Here is a 19,045-nt window from a genome sequence, read left to right on the forward strand (position 1 = left end):
CTGCTTTTTCGCTTCAATCAATTCGATTGCTTCCGAACGAGGGGGTGACTGATTCGAGTAGGAACTTTTGGAAGATTAATTAGAGACGTATAGAAATATTGCCAGTAATGATTAAACTTACACGTTCACACAATCCCTCATTTCCTATTTCATACTGAGCGAGCCTCGATTTTTAGACTGTTTCACGTTAGAATTTGATGGGTGTGGTCGCCGCTAACAGTGTATCTGCTAAAATTAAGGGGTGTGAACAATACGCAATAGAGCCACACAATCGAGGGCGTTAAGGTTTACGGACGCGCTCGGCGACAGCTCTCTATCGAAAAAAGTGGCGTTCCACATTAAGTGGACTCGTACAGTGTTCCAAATCAGGAAGCGCATTTAGTTGATTCAATGAGTCGATAATCGACTAATGAAAATTAGGGATTATTTACAGTTTCGGCAAATTTCGCCTTAAGGAAGAACATCGTTCACTCTTGAAGGCTGATCGAGACAGTTCGGAAGCTTTCAGCAAGAAGTTTCAATTTTTCCATCGCGAAAGGCTTAAAGCCTCATTTGGCAAAATCTCATTCTGTCCCTGCGAGACCCGCTCTAGCTGACTTCTCTCATTTTTTCTTAACAAAAATTTACATTTTGCTCCCTTTAACGGCTTTAGTCGTATCTTTTCGTTAGCCTTCAAGTTCCACTTCGCAGTTTTCGAAGTTCCCAGAATTACGCTCTTTAAATAATGACAATCCAGCAGCAGGAACTTTCAAGCAGTAATTCTGTCCTAACAAAATTCTGAATGTTCAAATCAACGCCTTTAATTCGTATGCAAATTGCTCTTTCCTTAAACGGAAGCACTTAACTGGAATATCCTAAATGTATTCAAATGTGGAAAAAGTTCATTTTCAAATATTGTTATTTGCTTATGGCGTTTTCAACTGAGTGCCCCGTTGGAATTGAGTTAAGAACATTTTAGGGGATTGTTGCGCTGACGATGGCCGAAATGTGACTGAGTGAGATGGAAGAAGCCGAAACGTCTATGCTGACAACCCTTATTTGGATATCCTATTAAGACCGCTTATTTTGAATTTATTGCCATTTTTCTTGTGCCCTTCGTACAGTATTGTATTTGGTTAGCTATCAGGTGTAAACATTGAAGTTTAGTTATGGAGAATTACATGGCCCCACAACGCACAGAAACTGTGAAAATCCGCTACGAAAATGATAAGAGTTTCGCGAAGACGATTGGAAAATGTGGATTTTTCGGTTACCATAACGCACCTTCTCGCAGTGCAGTAATCCAGTTTATTTACAGGAGTTTGAAGCGATTGGACTAGTTCAAACCCAGAAGAGACCTATCCATGATCATCTAATTCCGTCTACTGAAAACACTGCAGGAATTACTGAGAGCATTGGCCAGAATCCTTTCATCTTGATTCACCCTGATTGTCAACATTGGAAATTTTCGCGAATCGAATTTTGCTTAAAGATCTGCATTTGCAAGTTTACAAGATTTAGTTGATACACCATTCAAATCCAGCAGACTGTGTGCAACGCTGAACTTTCACAGAATGTATGTTAGAGCAAGAAGTCAATGGTTGGTGTTTCGAAGGAAATCATCTTCTCTGATAAGGCGCATTACCACCTTGATGACTATGCCAACAAAGAAAATTATCACATGGACTCTTCAACGTCTCATGCATGCAGTGCACATTTCGGATTGGACCATTCTTCTCCGAGAATGCTGTCATCGTCAACGGAGATCGTTACCGCGAGATGATAAACAACTTCTTCTGAACTCAAATTCCTGCAACGGAACTTACAGACATGTGTTTTCAACGAGACCGGACAACCTGCCTCACAGTCAATGAAACAATTAAATGGTTAAAGACGAAATTTCGGGAGAAAGTTATTTCGCGTTGCGGTCACACGATGTGGCCACCGCGATCACGCGATTTGACGCTGTTTGATTTTTTTTTTCATGAAAGCCCCGATGCATGCCAATAACTCGAGAAAAATTCCTGAACTGAAAGACGAGATTCAACGCACCATTCATGAAATTGCGCCGTCACTATGCCAAAATGCCATCAAGAATTTCGTCAAAAAATCAACGAGAGCGATCAATCACGAGAGTAAGTCCATCAATAAACTCCATGTCTATACTCTGAATGCCAATAAAAACATCAGAACTTTTCACATAAATATTGCGCTTTTTTCAATTTTTAATTTAACCGGTCTTACTGCCATACCCAATCTATTATATGTGCTTCCAGGGGCGGACTACCGGATATTTATTGAAACGTTAGCGAAACTTTTGAAAAATGCCCAAAAAGCAAAAATTGAAAGAGGCGCTCGTGGTTTCCTACTAACTACAACCTCTACGTATTTAGTTTCATTAAAAAATATATCATTTAAGGAAATCGCAATCAAAGGCGTATTGCGCAGCTACACATCAACCCTTTTGAGACAGTTTAGCATATTTCGACAGTGGAAATGGGGAGGAATTTTCATCTATGGATCCCCATGCAGATCTCTACTCCTTTTTGATGTCCTTGAGCCTTCAAAGTGTCTTTTAACAAAGTATCCGAAAACATGTCATTCAATATGCCTGGATTTTTTAGACCAACAAGGAACCGTTTATGGAACCATTTCAGGAATTTGTACTTTTGCATGACTAATGGCACAAGGCGAGTCGAGCCACGCGAACTCCCACTGCATGGCAGAAATTACACACGAACCTGCCTAGAGATAGCGAGACCAAATGGAGGCATCATAGTGATTCAAAATATGATTTACAGTAGTGTTGATCTTGCAGCCCCAGAGTAGGTTTTGCAGCGTGACCAAAGTGTCCACAGTATTTTTCTAAGCTCTTTTCTTAAGACATTTCTTCACGGAAGTGCGTCATCTTTGAGTATACAAATAACCATTTAAGATGCAGTTAAACACACGATATCACACGAGCGAGATTGATTATTTTCGTAAGAGAAAATCGGGTGATTTAATTGATCAATAAAAGCGACTATTAACTAGAGTTTAGGTTAAATGTTTTGGTTGTGAATTGGATTAGGCATGGAGTAATTGAACTTGATCTGGAGTAGACTTTTATTAACTTCTGTTCAAAACTTGCGCCATCATTTGGAAAATCAGATGCCTACGAGGGTTACGAAGCAAACAGCATTTGGATTTTCACAGGAGGTAATTAGGCGTCAAAGAACTTTCAGTGCTCACCGTGTAAAGGAATCACTAATTTAACGATGAGTGTCTGGTTTTGTTGAAACAGCTAATTTTGGCCGTTAGTTATGGTTTACTTGCGTTTTGTTTACTGACGATCGGGAAATAAAAGTTATTTTGTATTTTTTCCAGGACCTGGGTGTGCTGCTACTGATTTAATGCCCTTCACGTTAAGTCGTAAATCTTTCTCCATCGAATAATGGTTTTCTAACTTTACTTATAATTTTCACGTAACCACTAATCAGAGATGCCCTTATTAGTTGGAAAATTTTAGAATTTACTGTCCCAGATTATTATTTCGGAACGACTCCGGGACTTTGTAAAAGAGGGCTAAAATTGCGACCAATCGCAAAAGAGTTTTCATGAATCGTGAGCAATTTGCTTTAACCACAGCTTCTAACCTGCGGCAGTAATGATGTACGAGAACGAGACCGATTTTATCTGAAGTCGTCTCAATCAAGGGACTCTTTACTTCACCACAACTTAAGGGAAACTGGATAGAGTACAGTTTGATTCAAAAATCTCTTTCGTTTGGCGTGATAGTATGGGAAGTTGCCCCCGTCTTATTGCTGGGTCATTGATGGAAATTAAAGACCCACCACTGGACTCTCCAATAATAACAACTGAGGTATACTCTGAAAACTCCAACTCACTAAATCCAGTTATGATTTACTACTAAGTCCCCTAGTGCCTTCTGTTGATTAAATGCCAATAGGTTCGAATCAGAAATCGTGTATATTGTGTTGAGAAAATGCGCACATTTTGTATCATGATAATTTTGATTTTACCTGGGAATGTACCGATAATACCCAATCTCGAAGTTCGAAAAGAGCAAGTAAAAGAAGCAGTTGACAACTTTCGCAAACTTTTTTGTTAGCCAATCAAACGCTATTCGGGTAATTCTTCGTCTAAAGGAAACTTGGAGTTAAATTGCGGAATCAATGCATTTATCACTTCTCTTTTATTTCTCCTTACTGGAGGTAAATTGCTTCTGGGCCAATGCCCATTGATTTAATTGACTCGATTCTTTTCGATAATTATTGCTCTTTCGAAAGTAAATTGGGACGCAAATGCATAACATACATTCAATAAGAACTTTAGTCATAATACATAAACTTTGCTTCATCAAAAAATTTAGATGTATGTTCTTTCCTCAGAAAGTACAAATTTATCAACTTTTAATTCGTCCCCGCAGCAACAAAAATATATGAACTTCAATAGTAATTACCAACAAAAATGTTGCTGTTATGGAAATGGTAATACTCAGATCTCTCGTGGGTTCCCAAGGGTAAAGATTCGAATAGTGAAGTAGAGGGGGGAAATAAGAACCTCGAGATTTTTTTTCTCTTTTGAATTTCCCATATTTTTTAAAGTTTATTGTTAACTTTATGAAAAAGTGCGAAGAAACGTTCTGATCTTTAATTAAGTTGCAGACTTAACTCCGGGCGACTTAATTTAGGGATATTTGCCTACAATTCCGGTAATTAATTCTTAATAACTAAATGTATGCTGGTTCCATCTATAGGACGCCTTCGAAAACACAAAACAGAAATAAATCTTAACAGGTTCCTGTAATACGGTTTTTCCTATTATAAATAAGTTACTGCTCAATAGATGTCGCTAGAGCCTTATTGGGTCTTTAAGATGTTAGATAATTTTTCTTGACGAGTGGTGAATTACACATTTCGAAAATGGCCACAATATAGTTTTTTATTGTTTACAAAGTGATAGATCCATTGCATATAATTAATACGAGTAAAGAAAACTTAATGATAGCTTAAAGCTTTGCAAATGAAAGTGGAATGGTATATGCGTATTTACATTCAACTATGTTTTATTATTAGCAAAGTGATTAGAAAACTTTAACGTTGGTTCTTATTATTAATTTCAAAAATTTAAGATTCCATCCTCATCCCAAATCGTTTTCACTTAACCGAATTATTTGTGTCTCATAAGGATAGCGTGTAGACATACGAAATACCTGATCTTTAATGGGAAACTTTCTAAAGTTAAGGTGCTTTTTCTTACACGTTATCCTCGTTACACATAACCTTTGATATCAGCAATAACAATAACATTTGATAAAAAATTACGTACAACATCGTAACTTTTTTTTCTGTAGGGTTTGCTAATTTACAGAATATATTTTTATTTTTTTATTTAGCTTACTTGTAAGACTATAAAAACACGGTGCATTTTTAGATATCTACATATGTTTTCTAAAAGTTTCTAAAAAAACAAATACCGCTTTGTACGGTTTCAGGACCAATTCAATCGCTGTCTTGTGTATATCTTTAAAATTGATACTCACGACGAATTTGCATTAAATATCTTAAAAAATGTAGGAATTGCAAAGAAATTTTTTTGCGTTGATAAGATCAATACTGTGCACATATAGATGTTAAGGAAGATATCCAATTTAAATTGTCTGTATCTCAGAAACAAAAGGTTTGCTGACGTATGTTTTTACTAAATGTTTGTCATTGTTGTACATAAAAACATCCAGCCTAATCTCTTTATACAGGGTATTATTGCCTAAACTTTTTTTTGTGGTGCACGGCATAGTATTTAATTTTCGAAATTTAAATTGCCTGTTCAATTTAGAAATTTTTTTGTTCGTTGACCATTTTAGTATGTCTCATCGCGTTTTAGTTATTTGCAAAATGGCGAAGTAACGCATGCTACTATTTTCATCGGGTAGGTTCGATTGGCTTCTAACCTTTCTGATGTCCTACTGATATTACATTATCTGATACACTACTACGATATAAATTGAAGTCAGGATTTAATTATTGACGATTTAGAAGTAAAGTGCATTTTTAACAGGAGAGAAATAAAAAATAATGGCGGACACAAGGAAAACAATAACTTCAAGTAAAGAATAAATTGAACAGCTATAATTTATTCGATAGCGAAATAATTTAAGTCAATATCAAATAATTATTATCACACAAATTGTTCGAAATGATCACTATTATGTTCTACAAATAAATTAAAATGTCGTTATAACGACCGGGAACATCTCTCAATTTTTAAGCAGTTACTCTAGGAGCAGAGCTTCTTATTCGCTTCACAAGATTTTCTAGAGAGTATACAGGAGCGGAGTACACATTTTCCTTGATAAACTGCCAAAGATAAAAATCTAGAGGTGTTAGATCGGGCAATCGAGCAGGACAAGCAATTGGTCCTCCCCGACCCCTGTAGATAATTTGCATTTTGCGAATGTCTCATCACCAGGGAATAACGTGAAAGACATCCGTATAATTAGGCTATTGACTTCTGTTAAAAATTTGGTAAAATATCTCAAAAAATTTAGAAGCTATGAAAAATAAATTGGAAAAAATAAAAAAACTTCAATATCTTGTATTTCCTTAACAAAGCATTTCTTGAATGTAGTTTATATAGCAAATTAATATTTATATTATATTTTTGATACATTATCACGAAAATATTTCAGGTAACGATAATACACTGGTAAATAATTAAAAAATGCTAATAGACCCATAGTCAACAACGCACTCTTGTGGATATATCTATGGAGTTGCGAAGTTTCATATTTCTTCTCACGTATGCCCTAAGTTAAATTTTTGACCCCTGTTTTCCTTAAAATTCTACAATATGTCAAAATCGTTGGTAGTCAAATGCAAGTGGTTATTTTTTTGTGACATGTATTATTTGATGCTTTGTATCTTTTTTTGAAACACTCTGTATGAATTCTGGTACAAAATTTAAATTCCTTTTTTATCTCTTTAGCTGTTTGATCTGTGCAGTATTTTCGTATCTTTCACCATTTTAGTAAAATTTGCAAAAATATCTATCGGCGCAAATTAAGAATGTAAGAGAACCAAAAAAAAATCCTATCGCTTAATCAAATTTCTTGAAATAAAAATAAATTTAAATGGAAACAAAATTATTAGAAAATTGTTGAAAATATCATCGTAAAACGTGAAACTTTTACTTTTTTGTATATCGCAAATATACAGGGGTCAGTCAAATGCGCTTTTGACCATGGGCCCCCTTGGCATGTTTTAAAATTATTTTGCAGAGTACCATCGCTCTCCGAAATATCTCCATGGTGATATGTTACACCCTGGACATTCGTAATTGCTACACGCACCCAGTACAAAACGTCGCCAAGACCAAGTCGAAACCAACACCTCCTCTATGCCACATAGACAAGAATGTTTTTAGTTATTCCTATTTTGTTATTTAGTGAAGCATTCCTTCATTATATACCACACAAGATTTACAACCGCCAGCCAATTAATATATAACGAAAAAGGGTTACAGAACAGATAGAGATACAGGCGCGTATCCTGTCTTCTTATCGGAATTAATGCGAAAGCTTTTAAGCTAAAAGGTGATCTGGTGCTAACTACTTGAATTTTTATCCTGAAAATAAGAGACATAAAACAGACCTGAGAGATTATGCCCCTATTAATATTTCAGTAGGCAAATTTAAAAATGGTCGGTCGATAGGACCGATTTGCTTGCTTTATGGACTGAAATAAATCAAGAGGGGGGTAACGCGTGAGGAAGCATGAAAGCCACGAGAATTTTATTATATATTTTTATATGTACACAAATAATACAACATCTAATACTGTACAAACGGATTACACCTAGACTCCGAATAGGCCTAAAAGAATTCCTTATCGGAGATATTTTATTAGTAGCCAGAAGTGTCTCTACTAAAGTCAGTCTTTTTGGTTAAAGCAGATGAAACGGATATTAAGTCAAGGACGAATTATAGCCAGTGTAGTCACCCTGATTGAAGAAATCTCCTCCATTGTAAGAGGAAGCATCATTTTGAAACAGGTTGTAATTGTTGATCGCAGGCATGAAATAAGGGCCACAAACATTGCCGTTGACGTTGGTGTCCACCCCGCTCTCCATGGAGGACGTCTTCTTCTCCTCCTCCTTCCTCTCGATGGTTTGCCTCTTGTTTTTATACCTAGTGAGACGAAACAATGCTCACATTGTTGGTGTAATAAATCACATCACATACCGTCTATTCTGGAACCAAATCTTAACCTGAGTTGGCGTCAGCTTCAGCCCCTGGGCCATTTGTTCTCGCTCGGGCGCCGTAAGGTACTTCTGTACTTTGAATCTCTGCTCTAATTCGTGCACTTGAGCTTGAGAAAAAAGCACACGTGGTTTTCTTTTCGTGCGCTGGCGGCCTGACTTCCGTAGTTCAGTCTTCGAACTGGTCACTTGTTGGTGTCCTGAAACAATTTTTAGGGGTGATTTATGAGTCTGGACTTAAAGACGCTAAATTCATGGTTTTCTGGCAAAATTCCCGGGGAGCTATTAAACGTCGTATTTGTCACAAATATATGGGGATATCTTTGGGTTAAAATGCAAAAGAAATGTTTTATAAGCATGTGTTCGGAAGGGCTTCCTTTGCGAAATGCATGGGGTCGAAAAAAAACCATGTGGTTCTTGAAGGAGGCGGCAGGTATGTAGAACGCGATTGAATTTGTACATCGGCAATTTTTTTAAAAGGATTTTTTGCAGGTTTTAAGAGCTTTAAGTAAAAATTATTTGAAAGAAAAAATTGGATTTTTGGTGACTTTATCTAACGTAGTTACGAAAATGTAGCGTATTGGTTATTATTTATAATGTTAGTGTTAAGTGCTTCTTCGGCGGTAACATTGATTTTGTCGTCGCCAATGAGAACATCCTGAAGAGTAAAGAGAAACCGAAACATTGTTCTTGTTCTTATAGTGTTCGTTCTGACTGTAACGGCGCTGGCGCCACCATCCGGTGTTGCCGCATAGTTTATTTCATAGCTCTCAATGCGGAAGCCTCGATAGGGTTATAAAGAAAATGGGTTTGCGCCTAACCGGGAAGACTCTTACTTTATTTTACTGTGGTCAAAGTTGGATTCTGTCAATGATCGAAGATTATTTTACGTTTTTTTTTTTGGAAAGGTACTTGATGAGTAGTCCTTTTGGCACTAGCAATACACTCTGCGGCAAATTGCGCTCAACTTTGCCGATTAAACGGAATTACTTGTAAATATTTTAATTTATTAATAAAACCGATAGGCACAAAACATTCGCAGAAGAGCCGAAAACACAAGATGTTGATTAAGCCATTCGCTGTTTGCCATAAAACATCGGACGCACAACAGATTCTGTGACTCACGGCTTAATTGAAGCAGTCAATATTAAGAGAAATTAACTTGGTCGAAGGACACAACATTTATGTTGAAACAGAAAAAAAACGATATAAAAAAATTGAATAATAAGACTGTTTAAAAAACATATAAATTAATATATTTTTTATTGTTTCAGATGCACCACATTTAAGATTTTTTTTTTTTTTTAGTGAAAATTTGTCCGATTTCAACGTCACAGCATAAACAATACAAAATGCAACATTATAAAATCTAGAACTCCCATAAATTAATATTGCACTGCCAAAACTGGGTCGGCCCTCCTCAATTATCAATGACCCCCTGTATGTCTCTAGGCATTATTGATTCTATCAACTTTTTTGTGCCTTCTGGAGCAATGGTGCTCCAACCTTCGGTAATTTTTATTAGATATTCAGTTATTCTGCACTTTATATTTTAATGCCAACCGCAAGTTTTCACTTATTATATTTAAATCTCGGAATTGGGTGGGTGTTTAAATGACATTTGGGCAGTTATAAAGCAACCATCAACCCAGCTATGGTAATGAAAACGATAGTTATCGTTAACTGTTTCAAAGAAGTGTTTGGCAATGTTTCGTAGCAATAAAGCCGACTTTTTGCATCAATTCAGAACCATGTATGAACCATGGGTCCATCATTTCACACCTGAGAAGTCAGAGCAGTGAAAACAATGGGCTCAAAAGAGAGCATAGACTCCAAACATGGTAAAATCCCTGGTACCCGTATATTATACAAATGTGGAATGTTTAGGCGAAGAAATTAGGAAAAAGGGACGAGATTTAAGGGAAAAATAGGCCAGTCCCCACCTCCATCATCGCAATAAACAAAATCAATCGATTTGGTTTCGAAATTTTCCCGCACCCGCTCTATTTGCCAGATTTAACCTCCTTAGATTATTTTCTATTTCTAAACTTGAAAAATAGCTTGGTGGCAAGAGGTTTGCCAATATCGAAGAGGTGGAATCCGAAGTTGTTGTCTGTTTTGCAACATTCGAAGCTTCTTACTACAAATAAAGTACAAAAATCATAAAACATTGTCACGGGAGGTGTATCAATCCCACAGGAGACAATGTTGAGAAATAATGTAATATTTTCCATTTTTTTTCTTTAAGTGTTAGATCGAGTACTTCTGGGACTACCCTCGTATTTTGTGCTATTTTTTCTTAATAGCATAATTTAAGCTGACACTAAAATCGCACGTAAAATTCAACAAGTATTGATTATTACTTAAGAGCGGCATATCTGAGTAGAATTTTAACTAATACACTTTGAGAGCTTTCATAATAATTTACTTTCATTATAATGTTTTTTTTTTTTAATAAATGGTGTGCCACTGAGGGAACACCATTTTTTCAAATGCGAACTTCATCACTTAAGCTGTGAGCTACCAGACCAGATCGATTTATCTAAGACATATTTCTGATGTCAAGGTTTTTTAAAGATCACCCTGTATGGTATTGCTCAACGTTTCTCTAAAAAATTGCCATTTTGCAAATATTCTTGAACACGGTATTTTTTCCCATAATGCCAATAAACAAATTAATGATCATCTACTTACTAGGACTCTCCACTTTCTCATATCCGGGCTCCTTCTGCTGATTGTGCTGGTTGTCGTGGTACGTATTGCAGCTGTAATACATCGAATTTAGCTGGGGCACATGAGTTCCACTGGCTTCCCCATAACATCCAGCCTCGTTCCAAGTTCTATTGTTTGAGCAGTTATAAGAGCAACTCTCAACATTATAGTAACAGCTCTGTTCACTTAGTCCATAAAAAGGGCTCTCCCAGCACTGATGATTCTGTTCTCGTTCCACACTTTCCTTCTTAATGAAAAACTCACCCTGCTCATCTGCCAAGTTTATGTTCAAGATGTCTTTCACTGAAAACGGGGTCACCACACTGCCACTTGTCGTGTCACAACTTTGATAACTTTCGTTGTTGTATGCTTGAAACATGGTAACTTCCGAAAAATCTGATTAGTTCACCCTAATTGATTGACATCCACTCGACTCAGAGCTTTAGCTAATTATGCATAAAATGCGTGTTCGTCGTGCCCCACATCTAAAGCGTGAAACCAATCCCCGTAAGCTCCAGCTGCATCAAGAATGAACTTTAAGCGTAGAGGGCTTAAGTGCTACATCGTGCTTCGGGAAGAGCGTTAAGCTGGATTTCTATTGATGCGTAGTGACGTCACGGTGAACACGCCTACGCCAATGGAATCCGAGAATAAGTAAATATTTGTCTGGAAGTGATTGATTGAACATGATGCTTAGAACAAGTTTGGTTTCAGTTAAGTATAGAGAAGAGCCAGAAATTGTTTGCTTTCGAGGGAGATTAATAAGCTTTTATGGGGTGATAAATGTATGGCTTGCAAGGGTGTGTGTAAATCGATTTTAGAGGGTGCTTATTGAGTGAATTGGGGAGGTTCGAGGTTTATTTATTGCTTGAGAGGGCGTTTTACATATTTTTATATTATAAGCAGAACAATACGAGAATCGAGAAGGTAAAAATTTACAAGTTATGTTCTTTTTTTTGTATAAGAATAAGATTTTTTTTTAATTGGAGGATCTTGAGGCTAATATACTCTAATGTAAAAATTCGCTATAAAATCCGGTAAATGTAGGGCAAAAAGTATTGCTACATGCGCAGACGCCAATAATATGGTAATGCTTAAGCGGGATTGATTAAGAGGTTTTGTTTTTTTAGTTACCCCGGTAGGATCGTACTATTCCATCCTAGTCCGAGACTTTCCATTCTCCGGCATTTTCGTCTTTTTTCTTGTTCATTTCATCTTTTTCGTCCCCATTGTCCTACTTTTTACCTTCGTTTTCCTCTTCACACCTCTGGCATTGGCAAACCTTTGCCTATTTATCGTTCAGATAATTAAAAGTCGATGGTCATTGCTCTCGCTCTACAAACATCCCCTTCGAAAGCATTTGACCTAACGTAATTCTACACTGTGCGGCTCTACATTGTCCCCTCCATTAGCTTTTTAACACTTTTTTTTTAAATTCAAAACCAGCATTAAATAAGACAAAAAATACTAACTTTTTACGCTTGTTTATTTTTTTTTTAATGTTGCATTTGTTATTGGTAGAGCAAATTGGCCGATTTTCAAAAATTGATACATAGATCAAGTGAAATTTCAAATTAAAGGTTTTTCAAAACTACATTCAATGGTGCGTTGCGATTCAAAATCTATCGGGTAATTTTTAAAGAAGGAAGCACTAAATTTAGTAAAAAATGCAATACAAACTCCGTTAAATAGTACAATAAACAATGAAAGAACTTGTTTGTTGATAGGAAATTGATTTATTTTCGATTTGGTTCTCACAAAAAATTCAGAGTTATTTTTATTTATCTTTTTATTTTATTTTTTTTTACCAAAGACTTGATTGTGAGCGCAGAATTGAAAATAAATAAATTCCATATCAAGAAATAAGGTTTCATTGTTTACGTGCTGTTTTTATTGCATTTTTTAACCAAATTTATAGTTATTTTCCTCGAAAACGAAGCAACAGATTTTGAATTGCAATACACCATCGAATGCAATTTAAGTTTGAGGTGTCACCTGAACCGTGTTGCAGTTTTAAAAAATCGGTCGAATTTTTCTACCAGTAACCTAAGCAATCTTTAAAAAAATAAATAAACGTCAAAAAGTTTCTATTTTTGTGTTATTTAATTTGCTTTCGAATTAAAGAAAAATTGTTAAAAAAATAACAGGGGTGGAGGGAAGAGGGATAATTTATAACGGCACGATATACAACTATTACCCTGTTGTTATTTTCGCTAACGATCGAGATTCGACGAGATTTAAGGTTTTCGGAAATTTTTTTTGCGTGTGGTAAAGTGATTCTTCTAGATCACAAACGTGTGTAGTAAGCTATTTTACAAAAAAAACCGTTTCTTATGCAAAAATTGAACATTTTACCGCATGTTAATGCTGGTTTCGTCACCTCAAAAAATTGACAGGCAAAGTGGCTAATTATGAAGATCCAAGGGGAGATTTTCAGGGACCCACTAAGTATATCGTATTGGGTTCCCACGCTTAGAACATCCAGGAACGTGTGTAACGTCAACTGAGGAATGCCATTAGGGTTTTTCTTATTACATTTTTACCCACTTAAGATGCCCGAATGTATTTGTTTGGGCTAATTTATGAGAGTGATAATAAGTATATGGATTTCCCTGTTTTGTGAGGTGATTTTCTGATATACACGAACTGTTTACGAGTAGTTAAGATATTTCTGTATCTTCATATAATTTTCTTACTCTAAACAAACTGCTTGTCAACGAGCTATTCTATAGAGTTTTTAACCCTATACGTACGCATCCTTATTTTTTTAAATACAGGGTGTCAAAGACTTAGTGTTTCCGTGTATTTTTCCCCATAGATCCAACAGTTTTTGTGATATTTATTTACCTGACTTTTGTCTCTAGGATATCCACATAATCGGATCGTACCCGTGTAAACCTATAGATTGATTTTTTGCAGTGACAATGTACGTTGTCAGGCTAAGCAGCCCATTGGGTTTAACAAAAATGGCCACAGTACGGCGTCAGTACAGTCTTCCACATACATTCACTTCAATTTCGAAATAAAATCGGTTCCGATCAAATTGGTTTTGCTGTTTCAGACCACCGAACATTGCATTAAAAAGCATGTTTTGAAGAAATTTAACTGTTCAAAGAATCAAATAATTTGAGCAAGAATCATCGTTTAAACACGTGCGCAATCAAAGCAGTAAAGGCTCTAGACCGAAGCGATCTAATCTTGTCTTTATAATCTTGTTGCATAAATTATTATTCATTTCTGACGTTCTAGAATCGACCCGAAGCTCCGTTTGTATAATTTTTAGTAGTAACTCTAAGTGTCTAAAAACTAGTGAGGAGCTTTTAGGGCATTAGGGAAATTACATATCACAAACCATTTTGCTTTAAGTGGCCTTTATCGACGTTAATTGCCTCAAAAATCACATGAACTTTCTTTTCCTTTCGATTTAATTTTTTTTTGCGTGAGTGCCAAGCAAAATTTTTTTGAATATATTTGGAATTTTGAGGAATTAATATGGTTATTGAAAATAACGCATTATCTGTGTTTTGCGTTGCATTGCAAACCAACGATGAATATCGATAATTCTGAAGCGGGTACTTCTTATCTTAGATTTCATACCATACTCAAATTCAATGGAATAGCGAATTTGCTGATTAGCTTTCAGTATATATATATATATATATATATATATATAAATTGATTGTCTGGATAGAAAAACCTCATATGTATTCTAAAATTAACAAATTACCAGCAGATTACGTTGATAAATTTCGTGACATGAAGCTGCTACTGATTTTCCCAAGTCTTCTACTCACAGTGTTAACCAGTCCAACAAGTGAATTAATTAAAATCACTGACAGGTACTACGTTTCAACAGGCGCAGTAAGTCACAATCTTTATCCTTTACTTATAACTAACACCCTCTACTTAAATTTTGCCAGTATTCTTTCACCGAAGCTTTTGATCTTTGCGAGGGCCGTGGGATGAAAATGCCCTCCGTTACCTCTTTCAACCGTGAGGTGGCCATTTATTACGAGGCTCTTTATGACCAACCACTGAGTAAGCCAATCCCAATTAGAGTACTTCACCATGCGATCAAACGTTGATTGCACTATGATACTGAGACATTTGTAGTTTACTTTTGGATCGCCGGCTTTTACAAAAATACCACGGAGTACCAGGGATGGACGTGGTTGACCACTGACGAACCCTTTGACTGGACTGATTGGAAAAATAAAAAAGAGCCCACTATTTGGCCAAACATGGACAACTGCATTAAACTGGGCAACCCGGTCACAGCAAATTTGAATAAGGGTCTCTGGGAAAGAGACTTTTGTGACAATATTGCCGCAGCTTTGTGTGAAATTCCTCGATAAATAAATAACGCATCAGTCACTGTCTTCATAACGTTAAAGAATATGTGTATCAGTTGTTCAGATTGTATTCGTTAAAAATAACTTGTAAGGTGATACCGAGCGATGATCGACCGATTACTTGCACAATAGTTCCATTTCTTGGTCCATTAGAACTGCGGCGGCAAGCGGTCATCTGGTTTATGTAACCAAGTGGTATCCCAATGGCGCCCCACACGCCGTTCCAGATTAAGTACAGAGGCGTACTTATACTTCTTGTTTTTGCATTGTATCTTATGATATTTTAGTATCGACAAAATCATAATCAGGGTTCTCCCACTATGGAGGAGAATGCTTTCACCTAAGGTGTAATGATAATGAACATTTCTTTTGGATTATGAGCAAAATCCAAATATCAAGGGCGTTCTGGTCCCCTCAAGAAGAGTGTTCTCTAACTTTTTGCCATGAAATCTAATCACTCCGTACGAAAATTCACCAACTCTGCACCATTTCAGATTGTTCCGATTATAAGCATCAATCCGCATTAAGTGCCTTTCCACATTTACCTTGTGGTACGACCCTGAAAGCACCCTGTATCCTGGCGCCATCCGAATAGACTCGATCGGGATTCATCCCAGCATTGTACAGGGTCTTGTAAACACACCCGAGCATGTGTCAAAATCCGGACGCTTTTATTTGCGGTCGTGTGAAATTTATTGCTGGCGCCATCCAGTTGTCATGTATGCTGTTATGCTATTAAGATAAGGAGAAAGTATGGATGCCCGAAAAGTGGTTTCGGTGGTGAAAAAGACGGTTTTTTTGCCTACTTTCATAAGGTGAAGCTCTACATGTGGAGGTCCTGGGAGCAGGTCGAATTTTCTCAAATACAGGGTCATTCAGAATTCAAATGACAAAATCAAGAGATTCCTAGTCGGACCAAAAATGCGAAAATGTACATAGTGTTTCGCTTATAATAAGAGAAATTGCACCAATTTCTCTTATTTTGCATATTTTCCTATAAGATTTTTTACACGTTTAGTTATTTTAAGAAAGTTCCAAAATTCTATTTTTTTTTAATTTCCAAACAGTTAAGAAATGAAAGATTGTTTTCTAACGGCTCAAAATTATTTACCTTATTGCCACAATATTTTTCTCCGAATGTTTCCCTTGCGTTCTGTTGTCCTTTGCGGAAACTCGCTATTTTCGTCCCACAGAAATCCATTCGTTAAACAATATCTCTCATTTCCTAACTGCAGTTACATAAGTAGCCATTACGTATCCGACTACTGGTAAATATGGTATACGAGCAAAAACTTTTGTAATGCCCTCTGTAAGCATGCCAATGAAGATATTCCTAAAGAAGGGTTCGGGTTATTGGAATATGATACTCCTTACAGTTCCCTGTAAGTAAATGGCACCTTTTAATTTTAGTTTGCATATACTTATAGCGCCCTCTGTGCGATGGACGCCTTACTACGCGTAAACCGAAAACAGGATTCGATCCTCATAACCTAGACTAACTGATGTCTCTGGCCTGTTTAACGCAGTATTGTGTTTTCACTACTTGCTCATAGATGGCAGTAGTAGCTGGATTTCAATTGGTGATTTCCAAGAGCTGCTTAATCTATAAATAAATTTTATGATAATTCACAGACCTCTCCATCTACCCACACATGATCTAACAAGTCAAAAGACTTGAAATTAGTGCAAGATAAAATGCCAAAAGACATTCTCTTCAGTAATAGAATGAAGAACGTCATATAGCTTTTTTGGTACTTTGAATTTATTATTGCAAACTAGCAACCAACTAGGAAAACAGCCGACGAAGTAAAAAGCATCCAGAAGGACAAAAGAGAATCCCTATCGGCGGGGTACCTCAAGCCAAAGATCCAGAAGAGGTCATCGAGTGATTTCCCGAGAGAAGCACAAAAAAGACATATAACAGACCTTATAGAGCGACGGCAGAGAAAAGAATGATAATTCCGTTTGACTATTATCTGATGCTAAAAACAAAAGAGATACAAAAAGCACGATTGAAGTTTTCGGGCATAGGACGCGAAATCCTCTGAACATACAGGGTTTTTCAGTGAGTGAAACCCCGTACAAGCTGATAGTACCGACCCTGGTGTCTTACCCACAAGATTTTTTTATGTCCGGGGTTGTTTCAAGCAAAAAAGAATCTCTACATTTAATGTAAATTTTTGAAGTGGTATAAAGGAATTTTCAGCCCAACACGACATTTCGAAGTCAATTATGAAAACAATTGCCCTTTGAGTAGAAGTTAAAGGAAATTCCCGATTTTTCAGTTTCTACTTTAAGTATGTCCCTTTTGCTGATCTATAAGAGCTTAACTGTTCTTTTATTAAAATCTCCCATTGCAAAGTACATTATGATCACCAACAGGTGGTAGACTACATACAGATTGTTAATTTGGAAACGAATCATCCCGAATGTTTCGGTTCTTGTAGAAAATATGTAAATATGCAAAAATCCGTCGATTTTATTTTCAAGGGGACCATTCTTCAAGTCGGTTTTCTATTAAATTGCATGCACCCTCTAGCGATGGTGGAAACAACCACTAAACTCTTACAGGAGAAAGGGGGCTGAGTTATACCTCATTTGGTGGTTTTTTCAATTACCTTTCCAAATATACTTGCTTTTTTCATTACAAGGTTGTCGAAAAATCATATTCAAACCGTAAACAAGTTTACATATAGAAAAATTATTTGTTTCTTATAAAAATCAGCTTCAAGATTTGGAAAGATTAAAGAAAAAAATTAAAGCTGTGTGTAGGAAATTTCAAGTAGAAGTTTTTGTCCATGTTAGAGAGGAGTTCGAAAACAGACTTCATTACTGTTTAAAAAATAATAGACGGCATTTTGAACACTTAAAACATTAATAAACAATTTTTCTGTAATACAGTGAATGCGTTTAAGGTTCGCACAGGATTTTTCGAAACCCTGTCAATAAAAAAAAAACAAACATATATTTGGAAAGGTAATTGAAAGACCGTTCAAATTAGGTATAACTCAACTTCCTTTTTCATGTAAGATTTTAGTGCTGGTTTCCACCCCTGCTAAAGGGTGCATGCAATTTAATAGAAAACCAACTTAAAGAATGCTCCCCTTTGAAAATAAAATCGACTTGTTTTTGTATATTTACATATTTTTTATAAAGGCGGAAATATCGAGGGTGGTTCGTTGTCAAATTGACAAACCGCATGTAGGTTTTCTGTGACTATCTAGGTGAGTTTAGATTAGTTCGGGTAGTTCCGGTTAGTTCAAGATAATTAAAAAAAATTATTAACGATTAACAATTTATGAACGCATATATTGAAGTAAAAACATTAATTCTGCTCATAGAGTGCCTATCTGGAGATTAACGAAAGTCAAGCGGATCGGTGGTGTTTGTAACATTATACCCGAGGGTGTTAAGTGGCATTCGCCCTTAGTAAAAGACCGCTGCGCCCTAAAGGGAGGAAACCCTTAATCGTTTTTTCATTTAAAGTTAACCGCTCTGTTTGCTATTCAATTACGCGAGTGCTACAAGAGGATTTTGTTTAAGTTGGAAGTCAAACATAAGTTCCAATAAGGGGATTTAAATGGCAGTTTAGATAAGGCAACGTGTTGGGTTTCGCAGAAATTTTAGCCGCTCCTCGTTGGCTACTCCCTCATAAATAATAATTACCCTTAGCATATTCCATTATACCATCAGTCAGTATCAATTAAGCATCGGACATATGGTTCAGTACGAATGAAGACAGA

General features: G+C 36.3%; 1 protein-coding gene and 1 long non-coding RNA gene across 2 annotated transcripts; one reads left to right on the forward strand and one right to left on the reverse strand.

The window, feature by feature from the left end:
* Nucleotides 1–7,684: 7,684 nt before the first annotated feature.
* Nucleotides 7,685–11,552, reverse strand: LOC136343294 (homeobox protein Nkx-2.2a-like). Its single transcript, XM_066289924.1, has 3 exons — nucleotides 10,933–11,552; nucleotides 8,222–8,438; nucleotides 7,685–8,167 (listed from the first exon to the last, which is right to left on the reverse strand). The coding sequence occupies exons 1-3, from the start codon at nucleotides 11,327–11,329 to the stop codon at nucleotides 7,945–7,947; spliced, it is 837 nt and encodes a 278-aa protein (XP_066146021.1). The 5' UTR covers nucleotides 11,330–11,552; the 3' UTR covers nucleotides 7,685–7,944.
* A 3,074-nt stretch (nucleotides 11,553–14,626) lies between these two features.
* Nucleotides 14,627–15,189, forward strand: LOC136343267 (uncharacterized). The gene is made up of 3 exons (XR_010732762.1): nucleotides 14,627–14,811; nucleotides 14,871–15,008; nucleotides 15,064–15,189. It is a non-coding gene; the product is annotated as an uncharacterized lncRNA (long non-coding RNA).
* The last annotated feature ends 3,856 nt before the right edge of the window (nucleotides 15,190–19,045 follow it).

Source organism: Euwallacea fornicatus, chromosome 14 (genome assembly GCF_040115645.1).
Source record: "Euwallacea fornicatus isolate EFF26 chromosome 14, ASM4011564v1, whole genome shotgun sequence".
Lineage (NCBI taxonomy): Eukaryota > Metazoa > Arthropoda > Insecta > Coleoptera > Curculionidae > Euwallacea > Euwallacea fornicatus.

Bases quoted from the DNA above. Each gene is read 5' to 3' on its own strand.
- LOC136343294 (XM_066289924.1), bottom strand. From the start codon at position 11,329: ATGTTTCAAGCATACAACAACGAAAGTTATCAAAGTTGTGACACGACA. The intron at 8,439-10,932 runs GTAAGTAGATGA...AAATTGTTTCAG, and splicing joins TGAGAAAGTGGAGAGTCCTA to GACACCAACAAGTGACCAGT. The intron at 8,168-8,221 runs GTATGTGATGTG...TCGTCTCACTAG, and splicing joins ATTTGGTTCCAGAATAGACG to GTATAAAAACAAGAGGCAAA.